General features: G+C 35.3%; 1 protein-coding gene and 1 non-coding gene across 2 annotated transcripts; one reads left to right on the top strand and one right to left on the bottom strand.

Moving 5' to 3' along the window:
- Window positions 1-979: 979 nt before the first annotated feature.
- Window positions 980-1051, top strand: TRNAP-UGG. The gene has a single exon. It is a non-coding gene; the product is annotated as a tRNA-Pro (tRNA).
- Window positions 1052-15361: 14310 nt separating this feature from the next.
- Window positions 15362-16180, bottom strand: LOC113333884 (mitochondrial outer membrane protein porin of 34 kDa-like). Its single transcript, XM_026580250.1, has 3 exons — window positions 16078-16180; window positions 15722-15968; window positions 15362-15638 (listed from the first exon to the last, which is right to left on the bottom strand). Exons 1-3 carry the CDS (start codon window positions 16178-16180, stop codon window positions 15362-15364), a joined length of 627 nt encoding a protein of 208 aa, XP_026436035.1.
- Between the last annotated feature and the right edge of the window lie 1266 nt (window positions 16181-17446).

The raw sequence follows: 17446 nt of genomic DNA, 5'->3' as shown, positions 1-17446 counted from the left end.
GTGATCGACTAGTAGGCCGCCTGCATTGAATCCAAGCCTTGAAAAGCTGACAAATCCTCATCATGTTGCATTCTTAATATTCATACTCGTACAAATCCATCGCCAAACGATCAAGAGTGACAATGCTGAAACTCCCATCCCCGGCATATTTTGGCCCACGATGTGGCGTGTCTGGATCATAAAAATTCATGTAACGGTAGACAGGGACAAAACTCAGGATTTTTAACACCATCTGATTTGAAGTGTTCATTGTAGGTCTACAAGTCGGACCATCTTATTTCATGACAGTATGATTCCTCTTGGACAGATGTTGTGCGCTCATATCTTCCCCAGGAACTTCTTCTTCTCTCTCTCGTCTTTTAAGAGTTTCGATATATGAAGCAGGAGTGTCCAACGTCAATTTTCATTTTGATCAAGTGAAGTCTATTCTTGCATGGTAAACTGCCAAGAAAAAAAGAACAACAACCACAACAACAAAGGGATGTAGCTCAGATGGTAGAGCGCTCGCTTAGCATGCGAGAGGTATGGGGATCGATGCCCCACTTCTCCATTGTTTTTTGTTTGTTTTTTCCTAACAAGATTCTCCGTGGTTGGACTCTCTCTGGTCTAATCTTTATACTTTATATCCAATCCCATTCCTCTTCGGTACGTTTACAGTTTTGAAAACCCCTAATAACTATCACGATCACTTTCAAAAGATTGACAGAATGTGGACATAGTCGTAAACTTTTTCTGCGCGTACATTCTGTTTTCTGCATTTGGGGTAGCTAGAGTAACAAATTATCGGTTCATTAAAAAATAAGCAATATCCATTGCAAATTTTAATTCAAGCCGTTTTGCATTTTCAAAGTAACCATTTTTGGAACTGAACTTCTATCATGATGCCTATGCCTTGACTACGGAGGTATGCGCAGTGGTGGGACTGAACTTTCAGTTCAACAAAGGATTTATACTTTTTGTCGTATTTTAGCTAACATATGGGCATTTGGTCTAGTGGTATGATTCTCGCTTTGGGTGCGAGAGGTCCCGAGTTCGATTCTCTGAATGCCCCTTTTGATATTGCATTTAAAAAAATGCTATTTATAATATTTTTGTTTTCATTCCCCTTCTAATATTTACATTTTTTTTTTCTAGGGAAACGGTAACAGCAGTTTCCCTCAATATATTGAAAATAAGTGAGCATAAATTTCATAATGGGAGTTTCGGCATGTTGTTACATATTCGTTCCAAGTTTTAATGTATAGGTAATCTAGAATTTTCCTTAAGGTATCTCCTTTCCAATTATGCATTATAGCATATTTGTTACAAAAAACAGAGATTTCGGCTGCTCATATTATTCTCAAAAAAAGACTAAAAGCTAGAACCTTAAATTTATGTTTTTCGAAATTATATTGCCTTCTGTTATACGATTCTTGTATCTTTACTCTTTTGTAGTGTCGTACTTTCCTATCAGCAACAAGAGAGTATAAATTTAAGGTTCTAGGTTCTTCATAAGTGCTGCAATATGTTGTTCTACCACCAGGTGCATTCTTAAAAGAGAAGAAAAAACAAAGAGGGTTTTTCTCTCGCTTTCTTCTTGGTTTGTCCTGATTAATGCAAGAAATGTTGTTGTTGATATTGGGTTGTAGTAATAGTAGTCGAATATCTGATTAAGAAATTTTAAAATCTTAGTAATGGTTTATTGATTTCTCCCATTAGATTAAGAAATTTTATGTTTCTCATTCTTTTATTTCTTCTTATTTTTCTCGTTCATGAAGCTTGTTTTGATGTATTAGATTAAGAAAGAGACCAAAAAGTCTTTTCATGGTTTATAGATTTCTCTCATTAGATTACGAAACTTTGTATTTCTCATTCTTTTATTTCTTCTTATTTTTCTCGTTCATGAAGCTTGTTTTGATGTGTTGCTAATCCTTACAGGGTCTCTTTACTTCATCAAATCGTGAGGAGCATCCAGTATTGGACCTTTGTATGTTGCTTTCTCCTTCAACTCCAGTGGAGATTTCAACCAATTCCAAAAGTTTCATCAAAGTATTCACCAGTATGGCGAACCATTAGTAACACGATGGATTAAAAACGTATGTATCAAAGTTTTGCGAGCCAACCCACTCAACCAGTAAAAATTTGAAATTCCAAACTTTCCTACCTTAGCTCTCCGTAACGTCAATGCTACTAAAAATCAGCCGAAATTTCATCATCATACCCTAATCATATTTAATTGTCCAGCGCAATTTTGTGAGTTGACTATGAACTCAATTAATACCATATATCATAGTGTTAATGATACGAATACACTATGTCCAAACATAGCGGATTTTCAATATTCGTGGATAACTAATTTTGGTTACATCTGTTGGCAAAGAGATCTTTATAAACCAATTATTTTTCATCCCATAATACCAAGACAAAAATCCTACAGAACCCAAATCTCTCCCTAGTAAAAATGGCTTCCACCTCAAACACCCAAGTTACAACACTCACTTCCAAGATGCATAATGCTAACTAACATAAGAGACATTTGCGCCAGGCAAATGAGAAGGGCTACTGGAACCAAGACAACCATTGTGAAGGCAGTTGATGAGTAGAGCAAAACTCTTATACGGAAACTTTGTTCCAAAGATTCTATAGAGGCAGATGTGGTAATAAAAGAAGTCAAGTTAATATGGAATAGATACAGAGCCAAATAGGTCAGAGCTTTAGATAAAAATATCTTCTTGTTCAAATTTCATACTGAGGAAGCTATGAATTCTGTGTTAACCAAAGGTCCTTGGAATGTCAAAAAATGTCACCTGAATGTTCAGAAATATGATCCGGCAATTGAGTTGAAAGATCTAATCTTTACTCATTAAGTTTGGACTGTTCAGTTCCAAAACATTTTACCTGATCACCACTCAAGAGAAGTAACTGATGAAGCAATAATAGAGCTGGGAACAAAGATTTGGACTGATCCAGAAGATTGCAAAATCAAATTTGGAAGTATTATCTCAGCTAGAATCAAAATAGACATCTCTAAACCTCTTCATAGAGGAGGATGGTGGAACACAACTTCAGGAGGAGTCACTTGGGTTCGCTTTCATTGGGAAAGACAACCTCATAATCTTTGCCCAAAATGTTATACAGTAGATCATAATGATGATAAGTGCCTTAATGTTGCTGACGATCTTATGATACGGATATTCACACAAGAGGAATACATCGCATATATCCATGAACTAGCCACTACATATGGTGTAGAAATCATTGAAGATATAGATCTGTTGATTCAAAGAATAGCTGAAGCTAGTCAAAGAAAGCTGAATGAAAAAGAATATGAGGAGATTATAGAAGAGTCAAGAAACCTTAAATGAACCAGACTGATTTCCAAAGATACTGATACTCAAAACCAAGAAGTCATGGAAAATAATACTGAAAATAGGAACCATCGACTGATGCTGATGAAATGGAACATGATCTGTGGAAGAAGGGGTTGCAGAAACAAAGGAGAATCCTCATGAGATGAAGGAGACACATATTAATCCGGTAAGACTCATTTTCTCTGATCAAAAAGTTTATTTACATAATTCAGTCATCTCGCGGTGCTTTTTTCCTTTACTTCATCGGTTTTCTGCTTGCTCTTTATTATCAATTAATTTTTCCTACGTAACTCTGCATGAACCTAACTTGAGTATCAAGTTTCTTTGTTTACACATAGTTTTAAGCACGAAGCTCTTGAGTTGGAAATGTCATGGTTTTTTAGGTAAAAATACTAGGGATCATATTTTCAATTTAAACAAAATTCATTCCCCTGACATCATCTTCATCTCGGAAACAAAGATAAATGATGATCGTATTCTCGGATCAACTAGATTCCTAAATCTCCTTAATAAATGTTATGTTCATAGCATAGGTCAAGCAGGTGGTCTTATCTTACTCTGGAAAGATGGTTTTTCACTAGATATTCTCCACTCCTCTAGTAAAATGATACATGCAATTATCAACAACGATCCTGCCAAAGGAGAGTGGTTTCTTTCCTGCCTTTATGGAACCTCGTATATTAATGAATAACCTAGCAAATGGAAGTACATTAAAGATCTTAGTACTACAGTCCATATCCCTTGGGTTCTTATAGGCTATCTGAACATCACTCTAGATGTGTCTGAAAGAAATACTAATACTTCTCATGCTCCTTTAGAAGTCCTACAGTACATAAGAGATTCAGACCTTCAAGCCATGGGTTTTAGCGGAAACCCATACACATGGACTAGCAATAGTCACGACACTGGAAGGATTAAATCAAGGTTAGATAGAGCTTTAACAAATAGTGAATGGATCATTGCTTACCCTGACGCTAAGTTAGATCATCTAGCTCAAATGGGTTCGGATCACTCCCCAATTTTATTATCTTTTTACTCTAATGCATCTATTTAGGGAAGGAACTGGAAGTTCTTTGAACACTGGTTAAGCAATGACTCTTGTAAAGATGAAATTTTAAATGCTTGGAAATCTAATGTCTTTGGCTCTGCAACATTTGTTTTTCTGACAAGTTAGCAAATACTAGACACAGTCTTTCGAAATAGAGCAAGAATAATTTTGGTCATATCCAATCTAGAATCTCTTCTCTTCAACAAAAATTATCTCAATTGAAAGCTAGTGATACAAATGGAAACAACACGGCAGAAGCAATGAAGGTTGAACAAGAAATAGATATGTTAAATGAAATTCAAACCAGCTCCAACAGGCAAAAGTCAAGAGACCATTTCTACAATGAAATGGATAGGAATTCGAAGTACTTCCATATAAGAGCAAATCAAAGAAGAATCAGAAACAAGATAGATTCTTTACAGGATCCAGATGGCTCATGGTGTCAAGATAGAAACTCCATTGAATCTCTTGTAAGTCACTTTGAAAGCATCAGTTCCACGTCCTCACCTGCTGACAATCAGACTTTTCTGCACCACATCCCCACATGTATTTCAAGTGAAGACAATGATCTACTTATTTCCATCCCAAATGAACAAGATATCCATTCATATTTGATGTCAATGGAACCGTGGACATCTTCAGGGCCGGATGGATTTCCTCCGGGATTTTATCAAACACAATGGCAAGTGGTTAAGGAAGACGTTTGCAAAGTGGTTCAGTACTTCTTCGATTCTGGTTTTCTACTCAAGAAACTCAATCACACTAGGGTTACTCTAATTCCGAAAACAAACTCAGCGCATAAGCCAGAGGATTTCAGGCCAATTGCTCTTTGCAACACCGTCTACAAGTTGATTCCAAAATAATTGCTCTTAGGTTGAAGAAGCACATGAACAAAATAATATCTCCAATGTAGTCGGCGTATGTTCCTGGCAGATTGATCTATGAAAACATCTGCATGGTTCAAGAGTTAGTTAAAGCAATGAAGAGAAAAATGGGGAGAGGTGGTTTTCTAGCCTTAAAAATGGACATGTCCAAGGCGTTCGACAGGTTGGAATGGGTTTTTCTTACAGAAGTGCTGAAGAAGTTTGGTTTCTGTAATAAACTCTGCCACTTAATTCACCAATGCATAAGTACAACTCAAGTTCAGATTACAATCACTGGGACACCTTCAAAAAAATTTAAGCCGACAAGAGGAATTAGACAACGGGACCCTATCTCCCCTTATCTATTTATTCTTGCGATGGAAGCTTTCTCGAGACAACTTAATCATTGTGAACAAACCAACCAGCTCACAGGTATGAAAATATCAAGGTATGCACCAAAGATAAATCACCTCCTCTTCGCTGATGATTGTATTCTTTTTTATAAGGCTAATAAAGTGCAAGTTAACAAACTACTCAAACTCATTGAAGCTTTCAGTTCATGCTCAGGTCAACTAATAAATTTCCATAAGTCGGCAGTCTTATTCAGTAGAAATGTTCTGCGACATCAAGGCCGACTTATCAGTGGATTACTTCAGGTAAGACAACTAGATATCAAGCAAGAGAAGTATTTAGGGTTTCCAATTTTTGTGGGTAGAAATAAAAAAATTCCCTTCTCAACACTTGCTGAAAATATGGAGACAAGATTAACAAGATGGAGTGGATCGAATATATCTGAATCAGGTCGTTCTGTAATGATCATGAATATCACTAATACCATACCCGTTCATGATATGATAATCTTCAAATTACCATATGAGACAATAGGTAAAGTAAACTCTTTGCAGCAAAAGTATTGGAGAAATAAGAAAACAAACAGAGGCAAACATCATATTTCATGGTCAAATGTCAATAAGCCAAAGGAGGAGGGAGGTTTGGGATTCAAAGATTTATCCTTGTTTAATAGAGCTTTGTTATCTAAAAGTGCGAGGAAATTATGTACAGACGACGGTTCAGTGTGTGCAAAATCACTCAAGGAAAAATATTACAAGGATGGAGATATCTTTAATGCGCAGGAAAATGGGAATTCCACATGGTCTTGGAGAAATATTCACAGCGAAATGGGTTTTATTCAAAAAATACAGTTGTTGGAGCCTGGGAAATGGTAAGAAGATCATGATTTGGAAGCAAAAATGGTTAATGGATTTGTTAGAGCATGGCTCGGTTGAACCCACCAAGCGTTGGTATGTCAAGTTTGGTTGTCATATTTTAGTGAATTAAAACTCATGTTAAGAGTCGCTTGATTATGTACTAGAGTCAACTTCGTATAGGTTAGCTTGAAAGTATTAGGATATGAGACATTACAAGTATTGCGAAGTCTTGAAGAGGTGAAGAAGCAAGGAGCTAAAACGACAACATCATCCTTCCACTTGAGGTTAGTGATATTTGACTTGAACTATTTCATTCCCTAACGTATCTTTCAAGTCGTGCATATTTAAAACAAAACTGCGAATCATATTTGAACTCTAGATAGACATAGTATCAAGGAATATAATACGAGGTTTATTGCTTAACCATGAAACTTTGTAGATAAGACATCACCATAATCATTTGAATGCTATTGTGATTATGTATGAGTATGAGGTGAGGATTTCATCCTAAGGAACAATGTTTTACATGTGTTCTAAGGAAGTAAGTTCATAAACTTGTTTGTGAACCGAAAAGAAAATTGACAGGTGTTATTGGTTTTGTTATTCATTGCATATCTTATGAACAACCGATATGTGTGATTGAGTATACCCGCTCCCAACTTGTTTGTGTTCTTGGTAGAACTATTCACAAAGGCCTGACTTATGTATTTGTATGACTTTTATTAGTGAAACCGATCTTAAGTAATCACCTGATATGGTACGATCGGATTTGTGATTTTATGTCTGACCAAATATGGGAAAGGGGAACCGATCCTAGTAAGAGGTGTGGTACATCACAAAGGGGAACTGATCCTTGTATGGGGTGCAACAAGGTTTATAGCAGAAAGGGGAACCGATCCAATGGACATGTGCAACACGTTTTTAGGAAAAGGGGAACCTATCTTATGGACATGTGCAACACATATAAGTTAGATACCATATATATGTGGGGAACCGATCCTAGTACCTAGTCAACCGAATTTTGAAAAGCTAGTGTGATTGTGCACGGTATTCACATGGAAGGTAGAACCGAAACTTGTTTTGGTAGAACCGTTAAACCCATGATTGTGATTGAATGTTTGTTTGGTCAATCGTATAGTTTGTTTATGCTTGAGAATCTTCTCTTCTGATATAAGATTCAGTCAAATTTGTTCGGAGTTTTGACAGGGATCTTTAGACTATTATTAATTCTAAAGACGATCTCGTGATAATCCATTGTTAACAGACTCCGCTCTGTGCGTGATTGATCACAGGAGATTCAAGTGATTGTGTGCAGGTTTTTATTGAAGATTTAAGAATATTTAAAGACAAAGAAGATATTGAAGATCTAACTTGGGTTTACAATCTTTGGTGTGCACAATACTTGTTTCGGTAAAAGAGGATCCAATTAATAATCGGTTTATCCTTTTGATAGATTGGATTGATTAATTTTAGTAGATCAGCATCAACACAATTCTTTGGATTAAGAGTGTTGTTGTCTTAATCTTAAACGATTACTTTGGTAATTGAACATAAGATAGATCTAAGGACCTGACGAAGGAGTTTATGTTAAGATAAACGGAAGATCCTTTGTCAGAATCATATCACTTGGTTGAAGAGAGTTGATACCAAACAGATTTGTTGTTCCTTTACTATTTGGAATACGAACCAAAGGAATTGTTCCAAGTACGTGACTTATTTATAAGTTGGAGGCGTGGGAATACAGAATGAACTAGGTGAACTATAGGTTTAGTTGCTTGGTATCAACTATATGAAGTTATGTGTAATTTTGTGTAGCGGCTTAATCCTGAGAGTATTCAATTCTGGACAAGGTCACGGGGTTTTTCTACATTTGCGGTTTTCTCGTTAACAAAATTCTGGTGTGTGTGCTTTACTTTATTTCCGCATTATAATTGTTTTTGTATTATAATTAAAGTAAATTACACAAACGTTAATTCCTATTTACTTGATAAGTGAATCATATTGTGTTTGGTTAAGTCCGAACCTTTTTATCAAGTAACATACTTCGTTGTTGTATTGTCTCGATCTCGTATCCATAGACGATCACACGAAGTGTGAATCGATTAGTTGTATTGTCTCGCCTCTGTTCATAGACAATCACTTTCGGAGAAAGGACTTATAGGTAGGAAATTTTTTAGCTTGAGGTATATTTGGGTACCCTCGCCTTTTCAATTGGTATCAGAGCAGGCAATCACGAAAATATCTAACAATCTGTGTTTGGTGCGATCCAACCTATAAGAATTGAATCTAATGAATGATTCAGTTGACGTAAAGCAAGACATCAAGAGTTCTGAATTAACACTTGATGATGAGATATACGATCAAATATCTGAAGAAATCATCTCTAGAGATTCTGCGAGACAAGTTAATCTTGTTAATAATGTAGAAATCGATGACGACTGGAAAATACGTCTACAAGAAGGGTTAGATGAAATTTCCGATGATGATGAATCAGATTTTGAACAAGAAGTAGAAGAGGATATCTCAGAATACTCTAAACTGCCGGAACCTTTGAAAAATGAAAAGCTGAGAACTTCGGATTTTCTTGGTTTTATAACTCCTCTTTGTCGTGAGAACAAGAAATTGAAGAAGGTTTTCCAAGGATATTATATTGGTTACAAGACAGTGATTATCTTCTTAAAGATCGTACAAACGATCTAAATTCTACGAAATTAGAATGTGAAAATCTTCGAAGAGAACTGTTTTTATCGGAAAAGAAACGTGCTGAATCGGAAGCAATGTTTAATTCTCGACAAGTACAAAAAGGCAGTGCTAGTCTCTCTCAAACAAAACTGTTATAGAAAGAACGTGATGTTGCTCTTGAAAAAATTCACTTGTTGGAAGAGAAACTTGTTGAATCTGATGCAAGGATTAACTCTCAACAAAAGAGTTTTGAAGAGAAAGAAGGTGTATATCTCTCACGAGAAAAACGCCTTGAGGCTGATCTAGCCGGTGCTCTTGATAAAATCAAGATGTTGGAAGAAGAAAATTTGGAACTGAAAAAATCCAATGAAAGCTCAAACAAGTTAACCTCAATGTTAGAAGCAAGTAGAAATCATCTTGATACACGAGGATTGGGCTATAAGGGAATAGATGCTTCAAATATTAGCAAAGAGGTAAAATTTGTTAAAGCTACAAATTCTTCTCAATCAGAGGCTTCCACTGATGACAAAGATGCTCATATTTCTTGTAAAGAAGAGAAGTCTGTCAAGTCTAAGAATAGTGTTCAACCAGCAGTAATTAAAGAAGGCATTTCTGCTAATGTCAAGAATGCAACAACGTTAAACAAAGAAAATAAGAAGAAGAAAACTCGTCGAGCTCCAATGCAAGAGGATCCACAAAAAGGTAACATCAAAACTCATACTTCGTATATTTATACTAAGCATTGTTATTATTATGGTAATAAAGGACACTTGCAATGGGGATGCAAAGTTCGTAAGATGCAAGATGCACTTTCTTTTGTATCAAGCGAATTGACTATCTCCTCATAAGAACTCATATCGTTATTGTCCTAAGTTTAGGAAAAAGAATTATTATAATGATAGTTCAAATTTTGCATATCACTCGACAAGGTCATCTCATAAAAGACCCGAATATAAAAAGAGAGATAACTTTGTAAATACAATGACAAGATATGATGTTCCAAATTGGAGAAAGGGTGTTTCACAAAATACTCAAAAGGAAAATGACCCTAATGGTATGAAGGAGAAGGCTGCTCCCGCAAAACCCAACTCTAAATGGGTCTCAAAGTCCTCTATAGCCAAGATTGGACCAAAAGTTAGTCACAAGAATGACTCTCAGCTATTAATTGTTGGTGACAATAATTACAAGAGTCTTCTTGAAAGGCTAAAGAAAGACATTATGTCTGAAATCTGTTGTACTAGTAAAGGTTGTGATAATGACACTCTTCATCACAAGTCAAAGAAGAAAAACAAGATATGGAACAAGAGAAAACAAACCAAGCAAGAGGTCAAGAATGATGATTCTGTCTTAGTCACTCGTGACGAAAAAGACAAGGATCAACTCAACACAACCTAATTGTGTTAGAATGTGCATATTCACCTTGGTGCTCAATTTTTTGAAAGGTGAGGAAGCACATGAAACTAAGCACATGATCTCTCGGTTTTCATATGACTAATTAACATCTTTAGGAGATTTCTTTTCTTCTATACTCATACTTTATCTATCTATATTTGAGGTTTTGATAGTAACGGTAATTATGAGTTTACAATGCTGATATCTACTGATCATATATGTGTAGCTCTTGTTTTTACGGTTAAAACGAGCCAAAAATCACTGAATTCGGACATCATATGCAAAAGTTACGTCGAAAACAGTTTAGTGTGGTGATCTGTCACAAGTAACTCTTGGGAACAGATCCTAGTACCCTGTCATGATGAGGGAACCGATCCTAGTACCATGTCATGGTGAGGGAACCGATCCTAGTACCATGTCATGGTGAGGGAGAAGTGTAAAATTGTTTTGCCTATAACTTCTTCGTCTGAACTCAGAATGACCTCATTCTTTTTTTGTTGCTTTGATAATTCAGTTTTGCTACAATATTGAGGTAATTGCAATACTTGATTTTATGTTGAACATTTATGATGTATTGCAAAGTGATTTATGAGATGTTTGATTTCGGTTTTACTACCTTAATATTCGATCTCATATATTGTGAACCCTTGTGGTTTGGGTGACTTTTAGATTTAGCAGGATTAAGTCCTAGCCCATGTTGGTAGGATTTATCAAAGAATCATGAGGGGTTCTGGTAGAAACAATATGTGAAAAAATCACAATATGTTGAATCGATTTTGGTTTAGCATAAAAGCATATGTGTTTAGACGGTTTTCAACTTATGCTTGCAATTGTTAAAACCGATTTTCAACATTTCTCTGGTAAATGTTGGTTGTTTTTATTCTTTTGTTTTGCATAAGGATGACAACATAATGATATTTCGATATCAATTCTCCCTGGACGAAGATGCAATCATATTGGAGAAGTGGATGCCAAATTTGAGGTAAAAATCTTGTTAGTTAATTATTTTCCTGTTTAAGAAAAGCCTGAGTTTATATTATATATATTTATTGATTTTTCTTAACAAAATTTCGGTTCAATTCATGTTTATTACATGATATGTGTGTGGATGTGTGTGATTCAATTGGTTACGGTTAAGAAAAACTATTGTTATCTTGCTTTATTGTGTGGTATCAATTGTTTAGGCTTACAAAATTTCGGTGCAATTGCGGTGCTTTTAATGTCTATGTTGTTTCAATTGCTTCCGGTTGAGGTTAATAATTATGCAAGTTGATTTATGTTGGTTTGTATGAATTATTTATGGCTTAACGAAATAAAAGGAGTACGGGATGAGTTGTTTAGTCCAATTCGATTCCGGATAAGAGAAACTAAGTTAATTCTGATCTTAGTTAGACTTATCGAAGTGAGGTTTAGGTTATTCAAGTCTAATAGAATGCCTTAACAAGAAATGCTAGTTAACTAACTTAGTACTTGTCTTGTTTAAAATTGAAAGGTCTAAGTTTATGGATAATTAGAACCTGATGAAGAAAATAGAGTTATATTTATTTTGGTCTTATCGAATTAAGCGGTTTTTTTTGAACAATCGGTTTAGAAAAGGGACTAAGGTGCTTAGTTGTTTTTGTTTTTCTAAACTAAATTGGAAACATTGTTTCGGACAATTGTTTCCTTGATAAAATATCAAAATAAAACTACTTGTAGTTTCGTTTTTGATATTGGTTATCAGAACATGATGTGTGGAACCCTAGTGCCTACTCTACAGGTTGCAAGTCTATTTTGAGACTTGTAAGATTCTTTTCGTGTTGTCCTTTATTTTTTCGTTTCTTTGTCATTTTGTGACAAAAAGGGGGATAAATATATGGAGTAAACAAGTGATACTGTCATTGATTGGTATCGCTAAGGAAAAGAACATTGGTGCTTGAATATTTATCTAACGAAAGAGTGAAAGCACAGACTAAGGGGGAGTAACATGTCATATAAATTGGCATAACAAAGACGTGCGGATTGAATATCTACCTATCTTCCTTAGAGGATGTATTTGCTTTGTTATTATAATGTCAACAATGGAATTTTCAAGGATTGAATGTAAGCAGTTTATTGTGTTGTTGAATTCGAGAATCAAGCGTATGTGTAATGAATTTTTGTAATTTGTTTATCCATATGATGTAAGAGTTTTGTCACTAAAATTGACAAAGGGGGAGATTGTTAGAACATGGCTCGGTTGAACCCGCCAAGCATTGGTATGTTAAGTTTGGATGTCATATTTTAGTGAGTTAAAACTCATGTTAAGAGTCACTTGATTATGTACTAGAGTCAACTTCGTATAGGTTAGCTTGAAAGTATTAGGTTATGAGATATTACAAGTATTGTGAAGTCTTGAAGAGGTGAAGAAGAAGGAGGTACAACGACAACAATCATCCTTCCACTTGAGGTTAGTGATATTTGACTTGAACTGTTTCATTCCCTAACGTATCTTTCAAGTCGTGCATATTGAAAACAAAACTGCGAAGCATATTTGAACTCTAGATAGACATAGTATTAGGGAATACAATACGAGGTTTATTGCTTAACCATTAAACTTTGTAGATAAGACATCACCATAATCATTTGAATGCTATTGTGATTATGTATGGGTATGAGGTAAGGATTTCATCCTAAGGAACAATGTTTTACATGTGTTCTAAGGAAGTAAGTTCATAAACTTGTTTGTGAACCGAAAAGAAAATTGACAGGTGTTATTGGTTTTGTTATTCATTGCATATCTTATGAACAACCAATATGTGTGATTGAGTATAACCGCTCTCAACTTGTTTGTGTTCTTGGTAGAACTATTCACAAAGACCTGACTTATGTATTGGTATGACTTTTATTAGTGAAACCGATCTTAAGTAATCACCTGAGATGGTACGATCGGGTTTGTGATTTTATGTCTGACCAAATATGGGAAAGGGGAACCGATCCTAGTAAGAGGTGCGGTACATCACAAAGGGGAACCGATCCTTGTATGGGGTGCAGCAAGGTTTATAGCAGAAAGGGGAACCGATCCTATGGACATGTGCAACAGATATAAGTTAGATACCATATATATCACTAGTGGAAAACAGAAGTTCCGCGACCGTCAGAACAAGTCATATATACGAGTTATACGATCGGTTTTAACCGTCTCTGTTGGGGGCACTGATAAAGCGTAGCTGTTTTGTACGACCCTTAGCCGTGGGTCTCAAAACAACGACCGATTTTAAGGGTAATGGTGTACAGACCCTTAGCCGTGGGTCTCAGATTTAAATTATAATATACAAAAAAATAATAGATTCAGATTTGCTGAAATGTCTGAATGGCTAAATCTGAAATAATCTGACTGTATCAAAGTCAAGTCAAGTCAAATGGAAATCAAACTAAATTCAAATGAAACCGAAACTTAAACTCAAATTCAAACTCAAACTGAAAATTCAGCATTCATTCATTTTATCCATTGGGTTTAAAATTACAAAAAAGGATTGAAATCCTGAGTTCAGAGCAATACATATGTTCGAGCTAGCTAGTAAGTTCTAAGATTAAACAACATGATTAACTAATAGACAATTGATTAAACAACAAAATGTTAAAATTCCCAACTCCCCAACTGAGCAGATACCTCATAATGGTGTATCTGTAGCAAAAGTAAGTTATGATTCTGAAAAATAGAAGAAATAAAGGGACATAAATGTGCATAGCCAAAGAAATTAGATAGGATGAGTATGACTTACCAGTAAATAAGTGATGGGTATGATCACTTCCTTCAAATTAGATTTAATACCATGCCTACAGCAGATGATATATTGATTAGTCAAGAAATTGGATGGTAAACACCAAGGGAAGAGACAACAAGAAAAAAACACCAAAAATTATACTTATGCATCTAACTGATATGTTATGGATATTAATCATACAAACAAAACCATTGTTTATGCCTCCACTTTATGGTCTTTATCAATTAAAGAAATAAATGAAAGAAAATGTAATGGTACTAACAATTAGAGAACTTATCAAGCCAAAAGAACCAAATCATGCATTTGTACGCAAAAAGTTAATTAGGGACACCAGTTTGAGTTGTTCTACAAGATCAGGGACTAAAAAATTAGAAGATAAGTTAGGTATAAATTTAGTTCCTGTTACCACTATTGCCAGTTCCGAAGACAAATTTAAAACATCCTGTTTTAACAATAGTACGACCATACCTCAATCAAATGTTCAAGTAAGCATCAACTACACAATAATTATTGTACACATAAGTGCAGTAGGCTAAAAGAATAAACGCCCAATGCCTAAAAATGGCCGACACTTGATTATACTAACTGTGGGTGGAGGCTTAATGTTTAAACAAAAAGGACATATATAAGACTATTAAGAAGCAAATAAATTGAAAGAATAACAAGGGAACATGCATGTTACTACATGGGTGAAATTATGCACTTCTTAATTCTAAAATATATAATCCAACCGTCTAAATTGAATTCCATCATTTGAACGTAAAGTTTGAGAATAAAGTTTGAGCCTAGTTAGCTTTAGGGAAATATGAATACCTAGAAAGGAAAACGAGAACCAGTGCGACTTCTAAAGATTTTAATAGACGGTTGACCCAACTGCACCTCTGATCATACCTGAAGAATTCACTGTAGAAATTAGATATTAAGCATCACATTTTCAGTTCTTAAATGTGACAATAAAACACATGTGTAAAATGTAAAACAATCATACAAGAAACCAGTATTATTATCTGAGCTTCTTTATAACAAAGACTAAATTGGTTGATAAAAACTTAGTATAAGATTATCAGCTACTCTAATTCACCGTCGGTTGGTTAATTAAGAGGATGAAGAGGGACTTTGGCATCCACTTGTGCTGGATAAGAGCGCTTGCCTTACCATGGTTGTTGATCCTAGCCTTGACAGAAGTCAATGGGTCCAAAGCTTTCCGGGTACCGATGGTCAAGGTGTTCTCATTTGTACTGAAACTATGGGCAAGCTTGGAACCAACATCTGTATAGGTCAAGGGACTGTCAATGTGGCAGTAAGAAGCATTGAAAAAAAAAACACATCGACAAAAGAAAACAAGGAGCCTGGCAATCAAAAAAAAAAAAACACTCAACTAAAAACAAAGAGTCGGTCATCCATATGAAAGAGCTCAAAAGAAAATACTCACAAAGTGACAACAACAATCAGGTCAGCATTTGCGAAGCTCACTCCAACATTGCATTTGGTGAGGTTACCGGATGCAGTGTCGTAAGAAAGATCAGTACCAAGATCAAGAAGGGGTGTTCCTACAACTCCAGAGAAATTGACCATGGGGTTTTCTGTCAAGCCAATGCTAGTACTGATGATGATGTACTCATGTTGATACTGAAGCTCGAGTTGTTTCCAGTAAAAACACTCAGAGATGTGATTAATCACTAACATAACCCTGATGTTATGATCATCAGAAACACAATACAGCAAAACACAATACACACCTATTCCCTTAGATGGAGATCTTCAATGCTTCCTGAAATAGAAAGATACCATGAACCCTCCGACTACCTCTGTGAATCTCCACCCTCTGTAACCGTACACTACCTTGCTTTCTGTTACACTCATCTTCTCGTTGAGCTGTGTGGTCCACCATGAGAGCTTCAGCCAAACCACCTCTATGCAGAATAGCCACTTCCTAAAGCCTGTAATTATACCTCGCTGACATAAGGAGCTTCCTTAATAAATGTACGATAAACTGAAGGGACACTACAATCAACATTTAGTGGTACCATTTGCATATACCTCGAACTAAAAGTCACATTAATCCTTCGAAACAACCCCAAATAATAAAAAATATACACACTCCTAATGTATCGATCTTACCTAAGCACCTGGATGTTCAATTTCTAGCATCTTCATAAGCAAATCATGGAGAAAATGTTCATCAACACTAAATTTTGATTGCAAGTTTATTACATGGCCAATGACAAACTACCACATGAGGAACCTCATCTCTAAAACTTAAGAATTTTTAGAACGCATCATGCTTAATGTGCGCACGCACTTTTTAGTTTTTAGTGATTCACCCTATGTATAACTTCCCAATTTGATGGCTTCCCCACCAATGTCCCAAGAAAATGCTTAAACTGCAAGTTGGGAAATTTCTTGAAGGATTGACGGAAATCCAGAAAAATATGAACAAATAAACAAATAACTTTCATGGCATATTAAATATTTCCTTTTAAGGTGGGTAATGAGGATGATTCTATACCTTACCTAAAAATTAGGAAAACCCATTACTCAAAAACATAAACCCACCTACATACAAACAACAACAACATCAAACACAAACAAATCTTAGAATCCTAAAATCAAGAGAACATTGTTAACTAAAGACACACCATGAGAATCATGAAATCAATACCAAACTATGATGGGGTTAAATCCAAGAGTCATGAATCAATCTAACAATTATTAACATGAGGAATTAATAATCATGTACTTATGTAATACAATATAGTTATGAATCAATCTAACTCAAGGATTGAAATCTAAGAATTTAAATCTTCTCAGATTGAAGAACGGGAAGCAAAAACTGAAAACCTTTAAAAAAAAATATGAAAAGCTAGTTCTAAATAGGTCGAAGAAATCAAAGCTAGCTCTGAATAGATCGAAGAAATCAAAGAACACTTCAATCCAAACTAATACCAGGAAAATCAAGACCTTGAAAATTCACCCTAACCCTAATAATAAAAATTAATTTTTGTAATTGAAAATGATGGATAAAATTGAGTCATAGATGATTACCCCAATGAATCGTAAGAAGGATTTAATCACTGAAATCGATTATTTGTTTCAGGGTATTGACTTCTATTTCACCTTCCGGATCTGGATCCGGTGTAGAAGAAGAAGATGATGG

The sequence above is a fragment of the Papaver somniferum genome, unplaced genomic scaffold (assembly GCF_003573695.1).
Source record: "Papaver somniferum cultivar HN1 unplaced genomic scaffold, ASM357369v1 unplaced-scaffold_135, whole genome shotgun sequence".
In the NCBI taxonomy this organism is placed as follows: Eukaryota; Viridiplantae; Streptophyta; class Magnoliopsida; order Ranunculales; family Papaveraceae; genus Papaver; species Papaver somniferum.
Note: the sequence above shows the minus strand (reverse complement) of the source record. Positions and strands in the feature narration are given on the sequence as shown.